We start from the raw sequence: 17,466 nt of genomic DNA, 5'->3' as shown, positions 1-17,466 counted from the left end.
TCTGGGGGACTGGAGGGGTGCGGGAGGCGCGGGCACGGGACTGGCCGAAAACAGGAGATGGCTAGTCGGCCGGGGGGGGGGGGGGGGGGGGGGGGGGGGGGGCCAATCCGGCTGATAACGTGGAATGTGAGGGGCCTGAATGGGCGAGTTAAGAGGGCCTGAGTGCTCGCGCACTTAAAGGGACTGAAGGCAGACGTGGTCATGCTTCAGGAGACACATTTGAAGGTGGCAGACCAGGTCAGGTTAAGAAAGGGATGGGTAGGACAGGTATTCCATTCGGGGCTGGATGCGAAGAATAGAGGGGTGGCAATACTGGTGGGGAAGCGGGTGTCGTTTGAGGCCAAGAATATAGTAGTGGACAATGGAGGTCGATACGTGATGGTGAGCGGTAGGCTGCAGAGGGTGTGGGTGGTATTGGTAAACGTATACGCCCCGAACTGGGACGATGCTGGATTTATGAAGCGTATGTTGGGGCGCATTCCGGACCTGGAGGTAGGAAGCTTGAGAATGGGGGGGCGGGGGGGGGGGGGGGGGGGGGGTGGATTTTAACATGTTGTTGGACCCAGCATTAGATCGTTCCAGATCTAGGACGGGGAAGAGGCTGGCTGCGGCCAAGGTGCTTAGGGGGTTTATGGACCAGATGGGGGGAGTGGATCCGTGGAGATTTGCCAGGCCCCTGGCCAGGGAATTTTCTTTTTTCTGCCACGTACACAAAGCCTACTCCCGGATAGATTTGTTTGTTCTGAGCAGGGCGCTGATCCCGAAGGTGGAGGGAACGGAGTATTCGGCCATAGCCATCTCAGACATGGCCATCTCAGACCACGCCCCGCACTGGGTGTAACTGGAGTTGGGAGAGGAGAAGGACCGACGCCCGCTGTGGCGTTTGGATGTGGGATTACTGGCAGATGAGGTGGTGTGCGGGAGGGTACGGGGGTGCATTGAAAGGTATTTGGAGGCCAACGACAACGGGGAGGTGCAGGTGGGGGTAGTATGGGAGGCGCTGAAGGCGGTGGTCAGGGGAGAGTTAATCTCCATCAGGGCTCACAGGGAGAAGAGAGAGGGCAGGGAACGGGAGAGGTTAGTGGGGGAGATTTTACGGGTGGACAGGAGATATGCAGAGGCTCCGGAAGAGGAACTACTCAGGGAGAGGCGAAGTCTCCAGATGGAATTCGACCTGTTGACCACAGGGAAGGCAGAGGCACAGTGGAGGAAAGCACAGGGGGTGACGTATGAGCAGGGGGAGAAGGCGAGCCGGATGCAGGCACATCAGCTCCGTAAGAGGATGGCAGCGAGGGAGGTAGGTGGAATCAAGGATGGTAGGGGAATTACGGTGCGGAGTGCGGTGAAAGTAAATGAGGCATTTAAGGCCTTCGATGAGGAGCTGTACAGATCTCAGCCCCCAGCAGGGGAAAAGGGGATGCAACGATTTCTGGACCAACTGAGGTTCCAGAGGGTGGAGGAGCAGGAGGTGGCTGGTTTGGGGACGCCAATTGGGTTGGAGGAGCTGATTAAAGGACTGGGGAGCATGCAGGCGGGGAAGGCTCCGGGACCAGATGGGTTCCCGGTTGAGTTTTACAGGAAGTACCCGGACCTGTTAGCCCCGTTGCTGGTGAGGACTTTCAATGAGGCAAGGGAGGGGGGGACCCTGCCCCCGACAATGTCCAGGGCGATGATCTCTTTGATTCTGAAGCGGGATAAGGACCCACTGCAATGTGGGTCGGATAGGCCGATTTCGCTCCTTAATGTGGATGCTAAGTTGCTGGCAAAAGTGCTGGCTACGAGGATTGAGGACTGTGTTCCCGGGGGTGATTCACGAGGACCAGACGGGATTTGTAAAGGGCAGGCAGCTAAACACCAATGTGCGGAGGCTCTTAAACGTGATTATGATGCCATCGGTGGAGGGAGAGGCGGAGATAGTGGCAGCTATGGAAAAGTGAGCTCTTCGTGGTGCATCCAGGGGACCAGGACAGAGGGATAGACGACCTACCGTTGAGGAGGGCGGAAAGCAGCTTTCGGTACTTGGGGATCCAAGTAGCTAGGAGTTGGGGGGCCCTGCATAAACTTAATTTGACGCGGCTGGGGGAGCAGATGGAGGAGGACTTCAAACGATGGGATATGTTGCCACTCTCGCTAGCGGGCAGGGTACATTCGATTAAAATGATGGTCCTCCCGAAGTTTCTTTTTGTGTTCCAGTGCCTTCCTATTATGATCACCAAGGCCTTGTTTAAGAGGGTAGGCAGGAGCATCATGGGTTTTGTGTGGGCAAACAAGACCCCGAAGGTAAGGAGGGTGTTTCTGGAGCATAGTAGGCACAGAGGAGGGCTGGCGTTCCCGAATCTGGGTGGCTACTATTGGGCAGCCAACGTGGCGATGATCCGTAAGTGGGTGATGGAGGGAGAGGGGGCGGCATGGAAGAGGTTGGAGATGGCGTCCTCCAAAGGAACGAGCCTGGGGGCGCTGGTGACGGCACTGCTGCCGCTCTTGCCGACAAGGTACACCACGGGTCCGGTGGTGGCGGCAACGCTAAAGATCTGGGGGCAGTGGAGACGACACAGGGGTGCGATGGGAGCCTCGAGTGGTCCCTGATCAGAGGTAACCATCGGTTTGTCCCAGGAAGGATGGACGGGGGGTTTCAGAGCTGGTATCGGGCAGGGATTAGAAGAATGGGGGACCTGTTCATCGATGGGACGTTTGCGAGCCTAGGGGTGCTGGAGGAGAAGTTTGGGCTACCCCCAGGACACGCTTTCAGGTGCATGCAAGTGAGGACGTTTGTGAGGCGACAGGTGAGGGAATTCCCGTTGCTCCCGGCACAGGGGATTCAGGACAGGGTGATTTTGGGAGTATGGGTCGGAGAGGGCAAAGTGTCGGCGATATATCAGGAGATGAAAGAAGAGGAGGAGGCTTTGGTAGAGGAGCTGAAGGGCAAATAGGAGGAGGAGTTGGGGGAGGAGATTGAAGAGGGGCTGTGGGATGATGCCCTAAGTAGGGTTAATTCCTCTTCCTCGTGTGCCAGGCTTAACCTGATACAGTTTAAGGTTATTCACAGAGCGCATATGACAGGGGCGAGGCGGAGTAGGTTCTTTGGGGTGGAGGACAGATGTGGGAGGTGCTCAGGAAGCCCGGCGAATCACGCCCATATGTTCTGGTCGTGCCCGGTACTGGATGGGTTCTGGAGGGGTGTAGCGAGGACTATGTCTAGGGTGGTGAAAGTCCAGGTCAAGCCAAGTTGGGGGCTAGCGCTATTTGGAGTGACGGACGAGCGAAAAGAGGCCGGCATCCTGGCCTTTGCGTCCCTGGTAGCCCGGCGGAGGATCTTGCTATTGTGGAAAGACGCGAAGCCCCCCATTGTGGAAGCCTAGATAAATGTCATGGCAGGGTTCATCAAGTTGGAGAGGATGACGTTTGCCTTAAGGGGGTCTGCGCCAGGGGTTCTTCAGGCAGTGGCAACCGTTCCTAGACTATCTCGCGGAGTTAGATGGAGGTCGGTCAGCAGCAGCGGGGGGGGGGGGGGGGATCTCTATCGGGAAGGGGTATATGGGTGGGCGGGGAAGGGGTTTTCCTAGGGGCACTTGAAAAGGGGGGTTTGAATGGTTGAAAATTTTTGTTGAAAAATTCTGAATAAACATTTTTATTTAAAAAGGTCTGTGCGGAGTGCAAACCGCACTTCTACCGGCCAGACAAGGCCCACCTGGTAAAGGCCTCCCGGCCCTTTGAGCGCCTCAGTATCGACTTCAAAGGGCCCCTCCCTTCCACCAACCGCAATATATACTTCCTGACCATGATTGACGAGTACTCCCGCTTCTTCTTCGCTATCCCATGACCCGACGTGACCTCGGCCACTGTTATAAAGGCACTGCACAGCATTTTCACCCTGTTCGGTTTCCCTGCTACATCCACAGTGACCGGGGCACCTCTTTCATGAGCAATGGGCTGCGTCAGTACCTGCTCAGTAAGGCCATCGCCTCGAGCAGGACTATGAGCTACAACCCACAGGGAAACGGGCAGGTGGAAAGGGAGAACGCGACAGTCTGGAAGGCCGTTCTTCTTGCCTTTCGGTCTAGAAGTCTCCAGATTCCCCGCTGGCAGGAGGTCCTCCACTCCATTAGATCGTTCCTCTGCACAGCCACAAACGAGACCCCTCACGACCGTTTGTTTGTCTTCCCTAGGAAGTCCATCTCCGGGGTCTCGCTTCCATCCTGGCTGACAACTCTGGGACCTGTCCTTCTCCGGAAGCATACGAGGAGCCATAAGACCGACCCCCTGGTCGAGAGGGTCCAGCTGCTGCACACCAACCCCCAATATGCCTACGTCGCGCACCAAGACAGGCGGCAAGAAACGGTCTCCCTCTGGGGCTTGGCGCCCGCTGGTTCCCATGTCAACGTGCCCAAATCCCCACTGCCTACCACCACCCCCCGAATCCCTAACGCCCCCCTGGGGCTCCTGTACTGTCCCGCGCCTACACTGCCGCCATCCACCACCCCCCTGCCTACCCACACCCCTCAACCGGCGCCGACACGCCGGATCGAAGCTCCAGACAACACGCTCTCGGAGTCAACAACTACAACACCCGTACCCGCCGCACCACCAGAGCTGAGGAGGTCCAAAAGAACAATCCGGCCTCCAGTCAGACTAAACGTATGATGACCCCACTTTACCCCCGCTGGATTTCATTTTTAATAGGGGGTGAATGTATTCACCATAATATAAGTTGTCTGTATAGTCCTGTGGCTTATGGCCAGGGAATGGTAATGTGATCTCCTTCCATGTGTGGTACTGGAACCCTGGTGGGCTCCGCCTCTGGCTCTGCCCCCCCCCCCCCCCCCCCCCGGGGCGGTATATAGACCTGCCGCCTGTGGGCGGCGCTCATTGTTACAGCAGTCACAGGCAGGCAAGTTCTTGGATAATAAAGCCTATGTTCACTCGTTCCCATCGTCTTGTAGTGAATTGATGGTACATCAATTACCCTGGGCACTGGCTTGACCAGAGTCGACCTGCTCTGTTTGAATTTGAACAAAGCTGGGCAGTTAATTGTTCATGCTGAATCTCCATGGCAACCTCTCCTCCAGAGTCCAGCTGCCAACCAATCAGCACTCTCTTCTTGTGCAGTATAAATTGTCTTTTCCCTGCCCCCCCCATTATTGTTGTAAATTTCTTGCTTGTTATCCTGATGGGTGCAAGACACAAAGCTTTGATAGCATGCCTTTTTTCAAGCAATACTCGCGTCCTGCACTACCAAACAACTAATTCCCAAATATGCTTTTTTCAAATGTGCACAATCGCCACATCATAACTGTGACCAATTCCTAGATGCCATGAATATTGCTATAATCCAAAAGAGAGTATATTTCATTGAGGCAAACAATACCCCTGCTATATTTGAGTTCATACTTTACATATTAGCCTCTCCTGCCTCCAGACCCACATTGAAATAGAAAGCTACTGTTACAATATTTTGACTCACTGGTCTTGCCAAATACCCTCATATGAACTTCCCGAAAGGTGATGCAGCATACAGTTCATTAGACCATGGTCCAGCTAAACACATTTTCAAACAATAAATTAAGTTAACATTTGCAATAATGAGTTGCAAATTTACAATAGCTAACAACATAACCACTGCGCCATGAAAACTGGCGCATTTGAGATAATGGCTAGTTTAAAAATTACCATGTAATCTGGTCAGAACACAAGGTCCCCAATTATATGACAGTTCGTTGCAGGTCATTCATGGATTCTCCCTGGCCAAATTATCTCTCTCGGTAGCTCCAACTGGTCTACATTTATATCAGATTGAAGTATGACGAAAATCTAAAATACATCTCAAATGCAAGAAGAATTACCAGTTAAATTTATATGTATTTGCATTTGAACTGAACGTCTTTGCCCTTCAAGCATCTGACCAGGTACAACTGTTTTCTGGAGCTATTGTATAAATCAAGCTGAACCAACTGAGTACGTCCTTTTACAAAATGGAAGTTATTGTACACCAGCTACGCCAACATTGTGTGTACCACTGAGGCAACTGCTGTGGAAATTAACAGTTTCAATACAGATGCTTTGCCTCCCATTTCTTTTGATGGGTTTGTCTTGGCAGGACACTTCATCAGTATGAGGAAACAGACTACCTATATCTTACAGTCTATGAACAATGAAGGACGAACAATTGTTTCTTTGCATTCAATGCTTAAAACTCCCAGGTTAAGGAATGGCATGAATCAAATGCAACGCAAGGTTTGTTGAGCCCAGTAATTGTTTAATTAATTATTTTAATTCCAATTCTTAAAAGATATAATTAAGTATCTAAACAATTAAAATTACAGGCTGATATCTTTTTATTGTACTTCCCAGCTGTTGAGTCTATGATGGAAGATTTATAGCTCCAGATATTGTTCGCTTTTCTTACCTCCTCTCTCAGTTCATACTGCTCTATCAATTTCTTCAGTTTCTCTGCCAGCTCCATGTTTTCCTGACGCAGTTTGGAATTCCGTTCATTATGTTGTTCCATTTGTGCCTGGATATCATTTAGAGTTACCTGGAAGTGAGAGGTGATCTCTTTACGCTTCTCTTCCTCATCTCTTCCTCGTTGAATACCTTCTTCCTGTGGGAACATTTCCCAGCATTGATTAGAATTCTGATATTTCACTATTCCAGTTTGTGATATGACAGGTATGTAATTGTATGGCCTGGCTTGACTTGATTTCACCTGGGCTGTCAGAAACTATCATATGTACAGGAGAGGGATTTTTCGTAGACCTCGGGTAAATACAAAAGCAATTCACCAAAAATGACAGTTAACGGTTTGCAGAACACCACCAATTCACACTGGAGCAGAATTGCTTCAGAACCTCTCTATTGCGGAACTTGTAGACAAAAAGGGACAGCGCAGGGGAGCCAGAGCCCAGCTTTGATGGGGGAACGAGAGCAAGGATAGAGGTGGTGAATTATAGCAAGGATTATTATTGCTGCCATATCCTGTCATCACTCTCCATGCCAAAGGGAGGTAAATTTATAGATTGCTTGTTTTTAGGAGTTATGGTTGATCTAGAAGTACCAAGAACTAAAACTTCAAAATAAAAATAAATATAAAATTAAGCAGCAAAAATAACAAATACCTAAAAGACATACTTGTGCAATCAAGTTTCATTAGCTGTTGGTACTAGCATTTAAAAAGCACAGTAAGTTGCAGTATACATAGGAATTATTCAAAATTAATTAATTAAATTAGTGATTCATAGAACTCCTACAGTGCAGGTTGTGGCCTTCGGCCCAGCGAAGTCTAAATCAACCCTCTGAAAGAGCACTCCACCATGGCCCACTCCCCTGCTCTCCCCCACCCCATCCCCATAACCTAACCTGCACATCTTTGGACACGAAGGGGCAATTTAGCATGGCCAATCCACCTAACCTAGTAAACACTTCAATTCAAGGTATGTCAGTGCAGCTCAGACATGCGGAATGTGCATCCTGCGGGATATGGAAAATCTTGCAGGCAAAAAGTATGGCTACTTCTGCAGGAAATGTCACCAGCTGCAGAAACTTGAACTCTGGGTTTCGCAACACAATTGGCAGCTGGAGTCACTGTGGTGCATCCGCAAGGCTGAGGATTACATGTTTAGAAAGTTGGTTACACTGCAGCTTCGAAGTACACAGTGAGGGAATGGGTAATCAAAAGGGTATCCAAGAGAAACAGGCAAGGAGTGCAGGAATCCCCTGAGGTTATCTCGCTTTTTAACTGCTTTTCTATTTTGGATTCTGGTGAGCAAGATGGTTCTTCAGAGGACTGCAGCAAAAGCCAAGGTCATGGCACCATGGGTGCCTCAGCCGTACAGAAGAGAAGGAGGAAGAGTGGAAGTGCTATGGTGGTAAGAGAATGGTGTGAGGGATAATCACAGGTAATCGAGGTGTGAATTGTCTCAAGCCAGGACAGAGCTGAATTGTCTCGAGCCAGGACAATTGTCTGTTCCTGTAAAGACTTGTTTACCGATAAAGACTGGTATTCCAACCATTCTTCACATTCCAATCTGTAATTATCTTGCAATTGTGTCTCTCCTATATATGCTGTATTTGTGAATCTGCTTCCACTTCACTTGATGAAGGAGCAGCGCACCGAAAGCTCGTGATTTCAAATAAACCTATTGGACTTGAAACTGCCGATGTGAGACTTCTTAGTGTGCCCACCCCAATCCAGCACTGGCATCTCCACAACTTTGATGATCATCCAAAGGACACAGACCTATTAGTGGAATGGGGTGATAAGTGGCAGATAAAGTTCAATGCTGTAAGTGCAAGGCAGTTCATTTCGGCAGGAGGACTATGGAGAGACAGTATAAAATAAAGAGAGAAACTCTAAAGGAGGTGCAGGAACAGAATGGCCTTGGGGAAATGCACACAAGCCATTGAAGATGGCGGGGCACGTTGAGACAGCAGTCAATAAAGAATGTGGTAGCTTAAGCTTTATTAATAGAGGCATTAAGTACACGAGTAAGGAGGTCATGCTGAACTTTTATCAGACACCAGTTGGGCCTCATCTGCAGCATTGCGTCCTGTTCTTTGTGCCATATCTGAGGAAGGACGTGAAGGCATTGGATAGAGTACAGATGAGATTCACAAGAATGATTCCAGGGATAAAGAAGATAGATTGGAGATTTTGGGACTGTGTTCCTGTAAGAAAAGGAAGCAGAGAGGAAACTTGATAGAGGTATTCAAGATACTGAGGGGTATGAACAGGGCAAATAGTGAGAAACTGTTCCCATTCAAGAGAGCATCAAGTGCATAAATTCAAAAGCATAGAATCCTTACAGTGCAGAAGGACACCATTTGGCCTATCGAGTCTGCACCAACCCTCAGAAAGAGCACTCTAACTAGGCTCACTCCCCCACCCTAACCCCACTTGCACATCTCTGGACACTAAGGGACAATTGTTCATGGTCAATCCACCCAAGCTACACATCTTTGGACTGTGGGAGGAAATCGGAGCACCTGGAGGAAACCCACGCAGACAAGGGGAGAACGTGCAAACACCACACGGTCACCCAAGGCCAGAATTGAAGCCAGATCCCAGGCTGTGAGGCAGCAGTGCGAGCCACTGTGCTGCCCAAATAATTGGCAAAAGGAGTAAAAGTGATGTCAGGAAAATCTTTTCATTTAGAGAATGGCTGGAGTCTGGAACAAACTTCCTGAGGGTGCCGGTGGAGGCAGGTTCAATCGAGGTATTCAAAACGGAATTGGATTGCGGTATGAAAAGAAAGATTGTGCGACGTTGCAGGACTAAGGCGGGAGATTGGGACTAGGTGGAATGCTCTTTCAGAAAGCCAGTGGAGACTTGACAGGCCAAATGGTCTCCTTTTGCACTGTAAAGATTATGATTCTGAGAACATAATCTAAAAATTAGAAACTTTCAGGATGGAAATTTGTAATACTTCAACACACAAAAGGGTAGCAGTTTGGAACTCTGTTCCACAAACAAGAATTGTTAGATCGATATCAATACTAGATCAATTTAATTCCGAGATTGAGATCTGAGACACAGTAAAAAGGGTAGTAATTCCCTGGTTAATATCTCCCAACTTTGAGCACATGTAATTGAAATACATTAGCAGTGATCTCACCAGTCTGCAGAAGGCATGTCTAGGGCACAGATTTCTGTCTGTAGAAGTGTGTGTCAGTTATTTTGGAAAAAAAGTACTTTTGTTTCTAACTTATGCCTTTTCTTTCTTGTGCCAAATTGCTGTTCTAGAAAATTAATGCTTTCCCTACGTATTTAGGTTGAATTGAAGGGTGATGATTACTGAGGGTATTGAGTAATTCTTGTAATTGCATGTGTAGAATTACTCCATACGTCTGTCCACACAGATAGCAAAGATAATGCTATTACATGACTGCAACACCAAATAAAGGAGTTAGCCCAAAAACGTAGCCGTGGAAAAATCAAAAAGTATCCCTCAGGAAAATCTCAGGAAGGACCCGCGAAAAAAAAATGTTGACCCCCTACTAAGCTACAAAAGGGGAACTCGGGGGTGTCAGGTCAAGTTACAAATGCACTGATAAGACGGATGTAAGGAAGTAGGTTATTTCACAGAGGTCAAACCTTGGAATAGTATGACAGTAATGTGTTGAATGTAATTTCGATGCAAGCATTCAAAAGGGAAGTGGGTAAGTTCCAGGAAGCAAAAGGCATCTCAATTTATAAAAATAGAGAGTTGTTTACTGGCCAATGTGGTCTCCTGGAATTTGCTAAATTGTTGCGTGGATCAGAGAAGAATTTAAGAGATATTCCCCCTAAATTGGGTAAAGATCACCTCCTCTTGTTTTCTTTGCTGTTCTTAGGAGATTATTTGGTTGCAAGAGGATGGGGTGAATTGGGTTTACTTTTTTTTTAAAAATTAGAGTACCCAATTATTATTTTTCCTATTAAGGAGCAATTTAGCATGGCCAATCCACCTATCCTGCACATCTTTTTGGGTTGTGGGGGTGAGACCCATGCAGGCACAGGGAGAATGTGCAAACTCCACACAGACAGTGACCCAGGACCGGGATCGAACTCGGGTCCTCAGCGCTGTGAGGCAGCAGTGCCAACTAACCACCGCGTTGCCCTGGTGAATTGGGTTTACTTTATTCTTGGGTCTTCTTTATTCTTTCTTGGGATCTGTGTATCACTGTCAAGGGCAGAATCTGTTGCCCTTAAACTCAATGGCTTGCTAAGCCATTTCAGAGGAGAGTCACCCACTACCGGAAGGCCAGGTCAGATAAGGATGGGAAATTCCCTTCCCCCAAAGGTTATTAGTGAATCATTTGGGTTTTTAGGACAGTCGTGATAGCTTCATGGTCACCATTGCTGAGACTACATTGATATTCCAGACTTATTAACTGAATTCAAATTCCACCTGCTGCCATGTTGCGATTCGAACCCATATACCCGGAAATTAGCCTGAGTCTCTGGTTTACTAGTCCACCACGTCACTGCCTCCATAAATGTCATGATAACGATGTACAATGGTGGGCAAGGACAAACCAGATAGAGGAGATTATCTTTTGTCCTTTTTCACATGTCTTAATCAACTATGCCACACAGATCCACCCCAACACATTTCTGAATTTGCAGTAGCAGATGCAAAACTAGACATACAAATAGGTTAAGCAAAAAATTAACAAGGCTTTATCCACAAGACCTGTACTGGCAGTGAACAGATATCATCTGTGCACGAATCTGCAGTTACCAATGATCACTTTACCTTGAGTGTTCGATTATGGCGTTGCAGTTCACGGCACAAACTTTCTAGTTTGCTGCGTGCCAGAATGGCTTTGCTGTGCTCATTCCGGAGGTGATCCTTCTCTTGTATGATTTGAGTTTGTTTCTTTTGTAGCAGTCTCATTTGCTTTTGAGTATTTCTATGCTCTTCGAGCTGCAGAGAGATCAATTGTGTCATTCAGATAGGCCAAAGCTTGAGATCACTTTAATGGATGGTGACTAATTTTGCACAGCTTAATTTGTCAAAATGAGAACCATTTTGCTAAGCATGTCGAACTTAAGATTTACACATCATAACCCAACATAACCAGGACCGCAATATTTTACTAAAATAAAGATCATGCACATAGTACTGTTGTTACGAATGAAACCTTTTCTAAGAGGGTTATGTTTTAACCTGTCCTTTTAATTGATGTGTGATGAATGTAGAAAGTTTTTATATAGATTGCATTATATTTATCTGTTGCAGTAATGTTATTAAAAGCTTGGTTGAAGGTATCCATACTCTGTGGCTGAAAAAAAGTGCAATTAAGATATCGTAAAAGTGAGATTAGCATTCACTCTAACTAACCATACGTGTGTTTACAAAGAGGGGCCTAATAGACTTTTGTTTATAGAAAGAAGATTCCCTGGAGAGTAGATAATTTGAGACATTGTTTTTAGGCTTGGGTAAGCTGGTCTGCGGATCTGAGTGGGACAGAGATGATATAATTAATGGGACGAGCCAGGTCTGTAGAAGGTAGCTTAACCTTTAATCTGCTAAGAGTTTTAAGCTCAGCAGGAGCTTTTGCCAAATGCTGCCAGGTTAAGCAGTAGTCTGACATACACAAGACTCGCAGCTGGTGTCTGAAAGGGTTCACTCTCTTTTCAGCAGTTTTTCCAAGAAATCTCTATTCAAGTGTGCAGCAAGTAACCCTGTGTTTGTTAATTGTACTTACAAGTGGCTTTTCCGGATTGGAGATAGAGACAGTATCAGTTAGAAGCTAAAGTGTTTCTTTTTATTGTTAAGAATTGTTTAACTGTTGCGAGATATTTTCTGTGATGTTAATGTAGTTTAATCTTGTGTTAATAATAAAGTTTGTTTTAATATACCATATACCCATTGGTCAGTGGAATCGCCCCTGGAGCAAAGTATTCTTTCCTCACAGTTTTAAAAATGTTAGTGTTTGAGGCTCTTGTGCAGTATCCTAATAAATATTGGGGTCTGGTCACAAACATATGAAAGTGGACAATGAAGAAAGTCATGTGATCTGTTGTGAGCGCTTTGACAACAGTCCTGTATGGCTTGGTCACCAGAGAAACAGGGAGAGGCGGGGCCCAAGTCGTGTGTTGTTGAAATGCACATGTTTGGTTTAACAGCTGAAATCAAAGAAAGAAGCAGATGTTCTCATTATTGCAGACTTCCTGTCTAAGAGACTTTGAACTGGATAACAGAGTGAGGTGGAATCCAGGAGACAAAGGCAACAACAGTTGTAGGCAGCAGGAAAAAGGCTGTTCTGTGATAGCTACCAGGCAGAATTCTGATGGCAGTTGGTCTGACAGTCAAGGAGCGAGAATCATGCCCGCTCTGGAGACTGGAGTGGGGTTGTTAGCGGACAAAGTGGTCTGCGGGCGGGTGAATAAGTCCATTCAGAATTACCTGCATACAAACGATACGGGTGAGGTATCAGCAGCGGTGGTTTGGGAGGCTCGGGAAAGCAGTTGTAAGAGGGGGACTAATTTTGATTCGGTCCCACAGAGAAAAGGTGGAACGAGCAGAGAGGGAGAGATTAGTGGAGGAGATACTTCGAGTGGATAGAAGATATGCAGAGGCCCCGGCCTTGAACGACGTTTCTAAAGAAATTTATAGCAAACTATATGAGTCGGAACCCCCGCCTGTATAGAATGGATGAGGCAGTTCCTGGATCAGTTGAGGTTTCCGAGGGTGGAGGAAGACCTGGTCGAGGGTCTGGGGGCCCCGACTGAAGCAGAGGAAATTGTTAAAGGACTGGAGGGCATGCAGTCGGGCAAGGCTCCAGGGCCGGATGGTTACCCGGTAGAATTCTACAAGAAGTTCTCAGAGGTGTTGTGCCCGCTGCTGGTGAGGCTAAAGAGAGGGGAATCCTACCCCCAACGATGTCGCAGGCCTCAATTCCACTCATCCTTAAACGAGAAAAAGACCCGGAGCAATGTGGGTCAGATAGACCGATCTCGCTTTTGAACGTAGATGCCAAGCTGCTGGCTAAGATTTTGGCCACTAGGATAGGAGACTGTGTTCCGGGGGTGATAGGGGAGGACCAAACCAGATTAGTTACAGGTAGACAGCTCAATGCTAACGTTCGGAGGCTTTTGAATGTAATTATGATGCCCTCAGAAGGAGAGGAGGCGGAGGTGGTGGTTGCGATGGACGCGGAGAAGGCTTTTGATCGGCTGGAGTGGGAGTATCTTTGGGAGACGCTGGGAACGTTTGGGTTTGGGGAGGGCTTCATCGACTGGGTGTGATTGTTCTATCAGGCGCCGGTAGTGAGTGTGTGCACGAACCGGCTGAGGTCGGGGTACTTTAAGCTACACCGAGGGACGAGGCAGGGGTGCCCCCTCTCCCCGTTGCTGTTCGCTCTGGCTATAGATCCGCTGGCCATGGCGCTGAGAGCATCTAGGAAGTGGCAGGGGCTGGTTCGGGGTGGGGTGGAGCACCAGGTTTCGCTGTACGCGGACGATCTGCTCTTATACATCTCGGACCCGGTGGAGGGGATGGGGGGAGGTTATGCAGATCTTGGAAGAATTTGGCAGGTTCTCGGGGTACAAATTGAACATGGGAAAAAGTGAATTGTTCGTGATCCAGGCAAGGGAGCAGGAGAGGAGACTGAAGGAGCTGCCACTCAGGATGGCAGAGAGGAGCTTTCGCTACCTGGGAATACAGGTGGCTCGGAAATGGGAGGCATTACACAGGCTCAACCTAACCCGGCTGGTGGAGCAAATGGAGGGGGACTTTAAAAGATGGGATATGCTCCCGCTATCGCTGGCGGGGAGGGTGCAGACCATGAAAATGACGGTGCTCCCCAGATTTTTGTTTGTCTTCCAGTGCCTCCCCATCTTCATCCCCAAGGCCTTTTTCAAGCAGGTAAACAAGATTATTTTGGGCTTTGTGTGGGCGAATAAAACCCCGCGGGTGAAGAAAATGTTGTTGGAGCGCAATCGGGGGGAGGGTGGGTTGGCGCTGCCGAACCTCTGCAACTACTACTGGGTGGCGAATATAGCGATGATTAGGAAGTGGGTAATGGGGAGGGGTCGGCATGGGAGCGGATGGAGGCGGCGTCATGCAAAGGCACCAGTTTGGGAGCACTGGTAATGGCACCTCTGCTGCTCTCGCCAGCCCGTTACTCCACTAGCCCGGTGGTGGTGGTGACATTGAGGATCTGGGGGCAATGGAGGAGGTATAAGAAGGTGGAGGGTGCGTCAGTCAGGACCCCGATTTGCAATAACCACAGATTTGCGCCGGGCAGGATAGATGGCGGGTTCCGAAGTTGGCAGAGAGCAAGAATTAGACGGATGGGAGATCTATTCATAGACGGGAGCTTTCCCAGTCTGAAGGCGCTGGAGGACAAGTTCAAGCTCGAAAAACTTGCTCATCCTCACTGCCGTCATGTGTGCCCGGTGTACCACCTTAAACTGTATTAGACTGAGCCTGGCACATGATGAGGAATTAATCCTGCTTAGGGCGTCCGCAGTGGCATCCTGGGACGGAGATAATCGACTTCCAACAGCACAACCATCTTCCTTTATGCTAGGTGTGATCCTAACCAGTGGAGAGTTTCCCCTCAGATTCCCATTGACTCCAGCTTTTCTAGGGCTCCTTGGTACCACACTTGGTCAACTGCTGCCTTAATTTCAAGGGCAGTCACTCTCGCCTCACGTTTTAGTTCAGCTCCTTTGTCCATATTTGGAACAAAGCTGTAATTAGGTCAGGAGCTGAGGAACACTAACAGGACCCAAAGCAATTTGTTGAAGAACCAACTAGGGATCGAGCCATTTTATATTTATTATTATATAATGAGAAACGCCTAATTAATAACTTTGCTGTAAAGCAGCCTTAAGAAATAGTGAGCATAATATGCCAACTTTACATTAAGTTTGAAAATGATTTAGCTCATCCTGAAATTAGGGTCTTAAATTTGAATACAGGAAATTATGAACATAATCATAGAATTTACAGTGCAGAAGAAGGCCTATCAAGTCTGCACCGACCCTCCGAAAGAGTACCCCACTTAAGCCCACACCTCCACCCTATCCCCACCAACCTTTTTTGGACACTAAGGGCAACTTAGCATGGCCAATCCACCTAACCTGAACATCTTTGGAGGGGCAAGTTGACCATGATGGGCTGGGAAAATACACTCAGACAATGACTAGTATTTAAAGAAGTATTACATGGTAATATATATTCAACTAAGACACAAAAGCCCAACAGGAAAGGGGAATCAACCATGGCTGAAAATGGTTGCATTAGATAAAAGTAGTGGGTTATAAAGTTGCCAGAAAAAGTGGTAAGCCCGAGGATTGGGAGCAATTTAGAATTCAGCAAAGGAGGTCCAAGAAACTGCTCAAGAAAGGAAAAAGAGAACAGGAATGCAAGCTAGTGATAAACTAGGACAATTGTAGATCTATTACAGGTAGAGACAGGAAGATTTCTAATGGTGAATAGGGAAATGCCAGTGAAACAAAACAATTACTTTGTGTCTGTCTACACGGAGGAAGGTATAGAAAACCTCCCAGAAATAGAGAATGGAGGGAGGAGCTTGTGAAAATCAGGAACTGAAAGAAATTAGTATTAATAAAGAGTCAGGACTTGAAAAAATAATTGAATTGAAAGTTAATAAATTCCCTGGACCAGAAGAGCTACAGAGGGTTGATGGAGGTGGTTATAGCGATAGTGGATGCATCGGTGATTATCTTTCAAAATTCTATCGATTCTGGAGAGGTTCCTGCAGACTGAAAAGTAGCAAATCCACTATTTTAGGGAGGAAGAGAGAAAAATGGAGACTACAAACCTGTTACTTTGACGTGGGTTGTAGGGAAAATGTTAGTATCTATTATGTCATGTGAGAGTACCTTTAAGAAATGGGTGTTTATAAATAGGTGTGTGTATATAAATATCTGTAGTGAGAGTACCTTTAAGAAATGGGTGTTTATTACTGCAGTGATATCAGAAAGTGGGTGGAGCTGGGCTATCAGCTTTTTACTTTCGCTTTAGGCTTTTTGCTACAGGGTGGGTTTGGTTTCATTTTAGTTTTGGAGAAGCTGCAATCACAGCAGGATGTGTGTGAATCTTTGCAAGCTTATGAATGTCCATTTGCTGATTTCAACGTGGTAACTGTTCTCAGTAGTGAAGTTAAACCGGAGGTGCTTCTGTTAAAAGGTTTTGTTTTTAAGTCTTATGGATGTTAAAAGGAAAGCCTAAAGGATTACTTAGTGTTGTAGACTTTGGGGGTTGTATTTGAATTAATGGTTGCTAAGATGTTCACTGTATGTTTTAAAAGGTTAACTTGAGTTCATAGAATAAACATTGCTTTGCTTTAAAAAAATACTTTTCCATTTCTGCTGTACCACACCTGTAAAGTGGGCCGTGTGCTCCCCATACCACAATCTATTAAAAGTTGTAGGTCAGGTGAACTCCATGATACACTTTGAGGTTCTCTAAACTCTGGCCCATAACAATTATAAAGGATGAGACAATTAGACACTTGGAAAATATGAAATGAAATGAAATGAAAATCGCTTATTGTCACAAGTAGGCTTCAAATGAAGTTACTGTGAAAAGCCCCTAGTCGCCACATTCCGGCGCCTGTTCGGGGAGGCTGGTACGGGAATTGAACCGCGCTGCTGGCCTGCCTTGGTCTGCTTTCAAAGCCAGCGATTTAACCCTGTTCTAAACAGCCCCTGAAATAATGATATGATTGGGCAGAGCCAACACAGGAAAGAGAAATCATGTTCAACAGACCTGTTGGAGCATTTTTGAGGACATTACCTCTAGCATCGGTAAAGGGGAACCAATGGATGGGATATATTTGGAACTTCAGAAGGCTTTTGGTGAGGTCCCACACATATTAGTAAATAACATTTGAGCACATGGAATACTGTTATGGATTGAGAATTAATCAACAGATAGAAAACAGAGTAGAAACAAACTGATCACTCTCAGGCTAGCCAACTATTACTATTGACGTACCGCATGGACAGTG

At 47.1% G+C, this 17,466-nt stretch overlaps 1 protein-coding gene across 4 annotated transcripts in view; it reads right to left on the bottom strand.

Moving 5' to 3' along the window:
• LOC140411024 (alpha-taxilin-like) overlaps window positions 1-17,466 on the bottom strand; it is a 114,528-nt gene that overhangs the window by 47,779 nt on the left and 49,283 nt on the right. For all 4 annotated transcript variants that reach the window (XM_072499989.1, XM_072500006.1, XM_072499998.1 and 1 more), the window contains 2 exons: window positions 11,232-11,402; window positions 6,404-6,598 (listed from right to left, as the gene is read on the bottom strand). In XM_072499989.1, coding sequence (XP_072356090.1) covers window positions 6,404-6,598; window positions 11,232-11,402 — 366 coding nt within the window. The remainder of the gene's footprint in view (window positions 1-6,403; window positions 6,599-11,231; window positions 11,403-17,466) is intronic.

Source organism: Scyliorhinus torazame, chromosome 1, assembly GCF_047496885.1.
Source record: "Scyliorhinus torazame isolate Kashiwa2021f chromosome 1, sScyTor2.1, whole genome shotgun sequence".
NCBI lineage: Eukaryota > Metazoa > Chordata > Chondrichthyes > Carcharhiniformes > Scyliorhinidae > Scyliorhinus > Scyliorhinus torazame.
The sequence above is the reverse complement of the archived record's forward strand: the minus strand, read 5'-3'. Positions and strand labels throughout refer to the sequence as shown.